The sequence below is a fragment of the Anarhichas minor genome, unplaced genomic scaffold (assembly GCF_050575085.1).
Source record: "Anarhichas minor isolate MPS153535 unplaced genomic scaffold, ASM5057508v1 ptg000010l, whole genome shotgun sequence".
In the NCBI taxonomy this organism is placed as follows: Eukaryota; Metazoa; Chordata; class Actinopteri; order Perciformes; family Anarhichadidae; genus Anarhichas; species Anarhichas minor.
In genome coordinates this window covers 7,139,410-7,147,426 of record NW_027466456.1, presented here as the reverse complement: position 1 = coordinate 7,147,426, position 8,017 = coordinate 7,139,410, and the positions used below count along the sequence as shown (strand labels likewise).

Genomic DNA, 8,017 nt, shown 5'->3' with positions numbered 1-8,017 from the left:
AGAACTGTCCCATATGACTGCCTTTTACCACATGCATATTAAGACCCCCTACCCCTCCCTCACAAATTCACAAAATATCCTTTTTTTGGTCATTTAATCTTGCACGACACAGCTGAAAGCAAATCGGTGGTTAGATGTGCCCACAGTCGGGAAGGTTGTCAGTATATTAGATGATTTAGTTGGTAGTGATTTTTATAAATGCAGCCCTGTGTCTTTGCAGTTAATTGTATTGGCCACACTCAGCTCATAAGACCAGTTCAATTTAGGATGTACGATGCTTTACTTACTTGCTATTTAGACTATATTTCAAATCAGTATGCCTTTATTAGAATAACTTTACTCTTGCAGTATTTATTTTGTTGAGTATGAGATAATCATGCACATATGAATGAAATGTGTAATTCAATTTTTTTTGATGTTCCTGTGTTACTCATCTTTTCCATCAGTGGCTTTCCGTTTGTGACACACTACATTTTGCAACAGTTTTATTAAGTTGATGTTTTCTACTTCTTATGAGGTTTTAAAACTTTTTTCTGAATTTGAGAAAGTAGCTTCTATATTTTATACACCTCTGAATTTAGGGAGAAAAGAGGCACAGCAGGCAATTGCCACATTGCCTCAGACGTATGGTAATTTGATAAATTTCAACCTTTTGGGGGAATATGTTCCAATAAGGTACAATATCATGTGATATGATAAGTTCAGTCCTGTATCAAAATGTAGTTTTAAGGCCTTCATTATTTCAACTGAAAGTGTGCCTACACGGTGTCTATTCCTGAACTCAGTTCCAAAATACAATTTATTTTTGTTGTTGTTGATCAGTGGGCATCTGTCCCTGTCAAATAAACCAATAGAATAAATAAAGTAGTGTTTAACTAAATTACCACACAGCAAACCAGGAGCCATGTCATAGTTCAGCATACAGTGTGAGTCATGTACACACTGCACTGTCAGTCAGTGGGAGTATTCATATATTATATGTTAATAGTCGTGTGTAGATACTTTTAACTGCTCGGCCAGTGTCTGGTTGATTGTGTGGTTATTAAAAATAGTAATTCTAAAAGCAAATTATTTTTAAAAATGTGATGTTTTTATTAATTTTTTTGGTTTGCATGCAAAGTTTTTTGGATTAGTCATCAAGCCCACTGATCAGTTATTGTCTAATGTCAGCGATGGTCAACATTGTGGGCGTTGGTGACGTCAAAAGGAGGAGAGACTTTTCGACCAATCAGCGTCGGCTGCCCTGCTCATCATCTCCTCTGGTTACACAATGGGGAAGGTGAGCAGCAGCCCGGACTGTTGTGATTAAAGGAGTTTCAACTCGGCGCCGTCGGAGGTCGACCTACCAAGAAGAACGCACCCGGTCGGTTGGAAGTGAGTACGTAACCAGGAAGTCGGTGGAGAGCATTTTTAGATGTCCTTCATCGGTTTCTGCAAACCTGTTTCCGCAGCTAACGTCAACAAGTGGGCTAGTTTGACTAGACCTCAGTGCTAGCAGCCAGGAAGAGGCTCCACTTAAACCAGGTGTTTATGTGTATTTAGCTCATGAATGAACCGCCGCCTGTCACGCTGTCTCCTCGGCTATCAGCTGATTGGGAGCTAACTAAACTGTTAGCCGTCTGTCTCCCGCGTGTGTCCGTGTCATGTGAGAGCGATTTGATTGTCAAATCTGTTCAATTTGTTTGTCAGTCCGCATACTTGTCTTTTTCTTTAGAATGGAGAGTGGAGAGGACAGTGTCCTCCGCTGCAGAGCCGTCCCTCAGACGCTCCCCTTCCCTGATGTAGACAGCTCTTTGAATAAGGAATGTCATCAGGGTGAACACCAGCAAGCCAATGGAGGTAACCACGTTACCAGCAATGGTAAGAAAATCTCTATTTGCATTGTGCATGTTGATTTAACCCCAGTCCAAAAAATAAATTTCAATTCCAATGCATTTCCCTGGATGTATTAGTCACTGAAGACATGCCATGTGTTGATGCGTGTCCTTTTAAGCAGCATGATGTGCCCTGTGGTACAGTTAGTTAACCAGGACGATCAAGAAGTGACGGTTAATTAACTGTGAAACTTAGAATAAAAATGTTGACCACTTCTTTGGAAGGTGCAAAAGTTGTGATAATGTCATTCATCATGTTCAGTGCCTTTTTTTTTTTTTTTTCCTTTGCTCTACTGTAGTCTACGGATGGGTGGAGCGCTTCTGCTGCTTGTCCCTGTTTGTGTGATCGACATTAAACTCTCCCAACTGTCGAGTCTAATAACCTATCGTAACCTTAACCCCAGTAGTCAAATAGATGACATAGGTGTGGCTTACATTTACCAGGTGGAGGCGAGGTAACCTGACAACTCTGTTGTTAATTTAGATGTGTCCCGAGCACTTAGCTTGATAATGATATTGGAGAATTACAAAGCAGCATGTTGACAATTTTTTTTAAATTTAATTTTATCATATGCTCAGACTGTTTTCTCCGGTTTCCTCCCACAGTCCAACGACATGCAGCCGAACTTAATTGATGACTATAAGCGATTAAAGATAATGGGTGGATGGATATGCTCAGTGTGTTCTCGTTTGCAATTTCAGGAACAATTGAAGTGGAACAGTTGATCAGCAAAAAGCTACAACTGAAAAGAAAAGCAGAGGTTAGTAAGTCGGTAATTTAGGTTAAGAAAAGGCTCAACCTGCATGTTGGAATGGGGCACTTAGAATGTGATCTACGGTTTCCTCCAATTAATGTTTATTCTGTCATCCTGCCCTCAATCAATATTTTAGTTTAGATTGACACACTGCCATATAAAGTACATTTTAATGCATTTGTACAGTATATTTCAGTCACTTTACTTGTTGGGTATATTTATGATTTAATGGGTTCTTACACTTTGTAGACATTTCTATATGACCTATTTAGCTAATGCTTATATCCAGAGCAACTGCTGATGGGTGTTTCAGTGGGTTCAGGGACACTTGAGAAAATGTTTTTTTCTTACCTTTGACATCAAAATATTCCACATTTATCAAGTGCTTGCAGACCATGAATGATGACTCTTCCATGCGTCTTTTGCTCTGTTGCTCAGTTCCTGAAGAGTGACCTGATGCATCAGTTTGACAGTCAGGTCAATGACTTCATGGACAGTCTCATCGAGGAGTCGGCCATCCTGGAGCCTGCGCCTGTTCCTGCGGCCTTCTCACCGCCGCTGTCTGACAAGGAGAGGAGCAAACTCAGGTGCTGCCTCGCAACTCCTACCAGCCTTTCAGAGCAAAGTTGCACTAAAAACCAGATGTGTGGGGTTTCAGCACATCGGACAAACTTTTCCCATTGCTCTCTTGGTCATACACACACTGTTTTCTCTCAGGAAAATAGATTTGCTGGTCACCGATGTCTCTCTGTTTTCTTTTAGCCATTTCCGGCCTCCTCATGGCCAGGGCAAGCAGTTTGTCAGTCGCCGGTCCCTCTTAGAGTAAGGTGACACACTGATCGGAAAGAAATGCAAATATTGTAATGAAACATTTGTTTGATACGGTGCACTTCGTTTATATTTCTGCTGCTTAAAGATTGTCAACATCAGTGTCGCGGTGCAGATTCTAATCACCTGCTGTCTGTTTTTCTGCAGTGAGCTGTTTGAGGTGAACCACATCAGGACCATCTACCACATGTTTATTGCCCTGCTCATCATCTTTATCCTCAGTACACTGGTGGTAGATTTCATTGATGAAGGCAGGTAATGTAGAAAACTGCTAATGCCTTATGATTATATTCAGCTTTTGTTGAAGTAATCAGTCACTTGGTCAGATAATCTGTCTTGAGCAGAGCCTTGAAGTTTCTCCTCTCTACTTTATCTCCTTCGCCTCAGACTGGTGCTGCACTTTGACCTGCTGGTCTACGCGTTTGGACAGTTCCCTCTGGTGGTGTGCACGTGGATCTGCATGTTCCTCTCTGTGTTGCTGGTTCCTTACTCGCTGTTTTACCTGTGGGCGCAGACCCAGTCTGGGTCTTACCCTCACCCCGGGTTGTACAGTTGGCTGTTTGGCTCTGTATTCCTGCTCTACCAAGCTGTGGGTGTGGGGTTCCTGCCTACATATGTGGTGGTGACCAACAGTTTCCCGCCTGCATCGTGCTTCATCGTCATACTGGAACAGGTAGAGGACGGATCCGGTCCACAGTTAGTGTGTTGCATTAGAATCAGAAACGGAAACGGTTTGCACATACAAGGAATTTGGCTTGGTGATTGGTGCGTGACAATAAACACAGTTCAATAGTATAAGACATTTAAAAATAGAAAATATGAAAATTTACAATAGAATATGATAAACAAACAAATGAGGAGCATGTTAAAACAAGTCTGTTATTAAAGTCAAGTGTATATTTAAGTGAGGAGTTGAGCAGGGATGTGTAGGCCGTATTTCTTGACTTATGTAAATCTCTTTCAAATACCTTTTGGAATATATGTAAATTTGCCTTTCCTTAAATTGACTCTGTGGAAAAAGTTGTAATAGCTGCTGTTTTTGTTATTTGTCTAATTCCAGGTGCGTCTAATGATGAAAGCCCACTCCTTTGTCAGGGAGAATGTACCAAGAGTCCTGACCTGGGCTAAAGAAAAGACCAGTATGTCCCTTCCTTTTGATTTTCTGTATATCAATGTGTAGTTCTTATTTGCTGTTTCGTAAAACGTCTTTCTTACCGTTTCATTTAGTCTTTATGTTGATCAGCAGTCTCTCCTTTCATCTTTAGGCCCCAGCCCAGTGGTCCCTCAGGTCTCTCAGTATCTCTACTTTCTGTTCGCACCTACACTCGTCTACAGAGACCAGTACCCCAGGTGAACGGTCCTTCTCATTGTTTGGGTCTTTTTCCATGCAGTAGCTCCATGCGTTTGGTAAAACCTTGTGTGTCACTTAATGCAGGAACCCAGTGATCAGATGGGGCTACGTAGCCACAAAGTTACTTCAGGTACCAACCTCTTTCACATTTATTTAAAATTGCAAGCACAAGATGTATTATCCCATTTTTTTTTTTTTTCTGACCATTTCATCCATTCCCACCCCACAGGTGCTAGGCTGTATGTTTTATGCCTATTACGTGTTTGTGCGGCTGTGCATCCCTCAGTTCCGCAGCATCAGTCTGCAGCTGTTTGACCTGAGGGCCATGGTCCTCTGTGTCTTTAACTCCATCTTGCCAGGTAAGATCAGCCATCCTCATCCACAAATACCCTTTCATTCACCCCTTGGTCTCACTCAAGTCTCAAAGTAAAAAAACATTTGTGCGTCTTTCTTCATTTGCAGGAGTGTTGATTCTCTTCCTGGCGTTCTTTGCCGTCCTCCACTGTTGGCTTAATGCTTTTGGTGAGATGCTCCGATTTGCAGACAGGATGTTTTACAAGGTACTTCATCTGTCGCTGCCAGCCAGATTAAACTATACATTAAGTTCCTATGTTGTACTTTACGCTTGATTTCATTGATTTTGACATGACAGGATTGGTGGAACTCAACCTCTTTTGCTAATTACTATCGGACTTGGAATGTAGTGGTCCATGACTGGCTGTACTACTATGTGTACTGGGACTTCCTGTGGGTGAGTGGTTTTGCTGTTAATACAATATATATTTTTTAAAGAACACCAGCTGCATTCTGTGGTAGGTCAGGTTTATGGGGATTTATTGACTATTTTGTAATGACTTGCCCGTTCTCTTCTTTGTTGTCATTCCAGATTTCTCAGAAGCGTTTCAGACCGGTGGCCATGCTGTTTGTGTTCACAGTGTCTGCAGTGGTCCACGAGTACATCCTTGCAGTCTGCTTTGGTTTCTTCTATCCCGTCCTCTTCTGCCTCTTTATGTGCTTCGGAAGTAAGAGACAAGATCCAATACACATTATTATTCTGTCTGTGTTATGACGCAAACAATAATGTGGTCGAATTATGTCTCTGTGCATTTATTTTTTTTTTTCCATTATGCTCTCATCTTCATTTCTCACCCTCTCACAGTAATGTTCAACTTCATTCTGCATGACCAAAGGAAAGGTCCCATCTGGAACATAATCATGTGGACGTCCCTCTTCCTGGGCCAGGGAGTCATTATCTGTCTGTACTCCCAGGAGTGGTATGCCCAGCGCTACTGCCCTCTGAAGGAGGTAACCCCTGCAGCATTGCTTTGTGTGCAGTAATTCAGCTGAAAGTTAGTTTTTGCTTTGCCAACCTGGAGCATGAACACAGATTTAGCTTCATAAGTTGGTGTTTTTGATTTTTATTTCAGCCTTCATTCCTTGAGTTACTGAAGCCTCGCTCCTGGAGCTGTCAGAGAGGCCTGATGGAGGACTCTGATAGGCTGTGATCTACGTTTGGACTACTGCTGAGGATCATCACTCATCAGAATACATCCGACCAGCCTTTGTGTTACTGTCATCATTTCTGATCTTTCTAGTTTGTTTTGTTTCAGTGCCAAAATGTTCTGTACTCTAACAGAAAAGTCACAGTAATGCCTGACATGTTTGTTTTATGTTTTCAAAAACAAACCCTACAAAATTACAAGTTCACATAAAATCCCACGTGAACTCTTATATTTTCATTTACTATTTATTGTTTGGATGTACTACCATTCCTTTTGCCTCGATCAACTGTAAAACCTTGTGCCAATATGACGTGGCAGCGTAATACAAACAAATACACTTTACAAACATCAGTCACATATGCAGTAATGGTTAATGTTTAACAAAGTCTGCAAATACAATTTCAGAATGTTCGGAAAACCTTTCAATGTTATTTATTGTGAAACATGGTAGATGTTTTGTGTAAATATGAGGAACTGTGGCCTCTGTGTTATGGCTTCAAGGTTGCAGTACATTTCTCTGAAGAGGAAAATCGGGGTGGCTTTGGACACATTGATATAGTTGGGAAATTATTTTATAGTGAATCTGAAACGATAGAAAAAAAAAAAAATCCTGATGCTAAACTTCAGAAAACATGTTTTTACAAAATAGATGACAATCATGCTGTATGGAGGTAATATATGCTGACTGCTGAACGTAATCTTTTGATGGTTTGAATATTTTTAATTGAACTAGTTTGAACATACGTCTAGCGTCAAGGATAGAGTTTCCTGTGAACCTAAGTTATGTTTTAGTTTGGTCATGCCCAATGTGAAGGTGAAATCACTACAGAATAACTTTCTAATACAAATGTTGCAGCTGGCCGCTAGAATGTTATAAGATTGAAATGGTAATGATGCTTGATAAACACTTGGGGCGATGGATTGCGTTGTCCGATACTGAGTACATGAAATAACTGTTTTGTTGTTTGAATCATGAACAGTAATCTCCATTTCAAACTAATGGAAGAAGGAATGTATGTGCTCAGTGGGCTTCTATTTCCGGTGGTTTTGAAACTGTGTTTACACATTGGTATTATTTTGAGGAAATCACAAAGTTAATGCAGTTATTGTTGCCAATCCTGATGTATTTCAATGCAGGGAGACTATATTTATACTTGTGAATACTTAGACGCACAATATGAGGTAAAAGTCGGCAATGGAAAATACAGCACTTCCAAAAAACCTTATGACCACAAGGTGGCAGTGTATTAAAGGATTTTACTTTTGATTCTTTCTCGGCTCAATGTGGCTGTGTATTGTGTTCAGGAGCAAGAGTCTTCCTCAGAGTCCCTTACAAATTGTATATCAACAAACACAAGTACCAGCAACTTATTTTTTAAATATGTACAGATAATATAACTATTGGAATGCGCTGTGGTACTTTCTACTCAGTGACTCTTGAGTATTCCACATTTGACTGAAGCCTTTATTTTGCTTTATGCCTTTAAGATTTTGGTAATAAGGATACTATTTATAGTAGTTAAAAGAGCCAACCTGGAGACATTCGTTTATTGAAATTAGATATTTATTTTTGGGGAGTGGAGCTGCCTCTACTGTGATATTTGTGTTCCTTTTGATCTTTTTCTTCTGGCCTTGAATATCATATGACAATGTTATGAATGAGTATGTTCTGCCTCCTGATGTAGACGAATGTCCGACATATTCTTT

At 40.5% G+C, this 8,017-nt stretch overlaps 1 protein-coding gene across 1 annotated transcript; it reads left to right on the top strand.

Annotated features, from left to right (window-relative positions):
• Window positions 1–1,408: 1,408 nt before the first annotated feature.
• Window positions 1,409–6,661, top strand: soat1 (sterol O-acyltransferase 1). The gene is made up of 15 exons (XM_076088604.1): window positions 1,409–1,860; window positions 2,577–2,635; window positions 3,068–3,216; window positions 3,392–3,451; window positions 3,605–3,712; window positions 3,845–4,130; window positions 4,518–4,596; window positions 4,723–4,807; window positions 4,893–4,938; window positions 5,038–5,167; window positions 5,271–5,368; window positions 5,461–5,559; window positions 5,695–5,830; window positions 5,968–6,113; window positions 6,236–6,661. Exons 1-15 carry the CDS (start codon window positions 1,716–1,718, stop codon window positions 6,311–6,313), a joined length of 1,704 nt encoding a protein of 567 aa, XP_075944719.1. The 5' UTR covers window positions 1,409–1,715; the 3' UTR covers window positions 6,314–6,661.
• The last annotated feature ends 1,356 nt before the right edge of the window (window positions 6,662–8,017 follow it).

Excerpts from the sequence above, each read along its gene's own strand:
- soat1 (XM_076088604.1), top strand. The coding sequence starts at position 1,716 with ATGGAGAGTGGAGAGGACAGTGTCCTCCGCTGCAGAGCCGTCCCTCAG. Across the intron at positions 3,452-3,604 it reads AGTCGCCGGTCCCTCTTAGA|TGAGCTGTTTGAGGTGAACC; the intron begins GTAAGGTGACAC and ends GTTTTTCTGCAG. Across the intron at positions 4,131-4,517 it reads TCATCGTCATACTGGAACAG|GTGCGTCTAATGATGAAAGC; the intron begins GTAGAGGACGGA and ends GTCTAATTCCAG.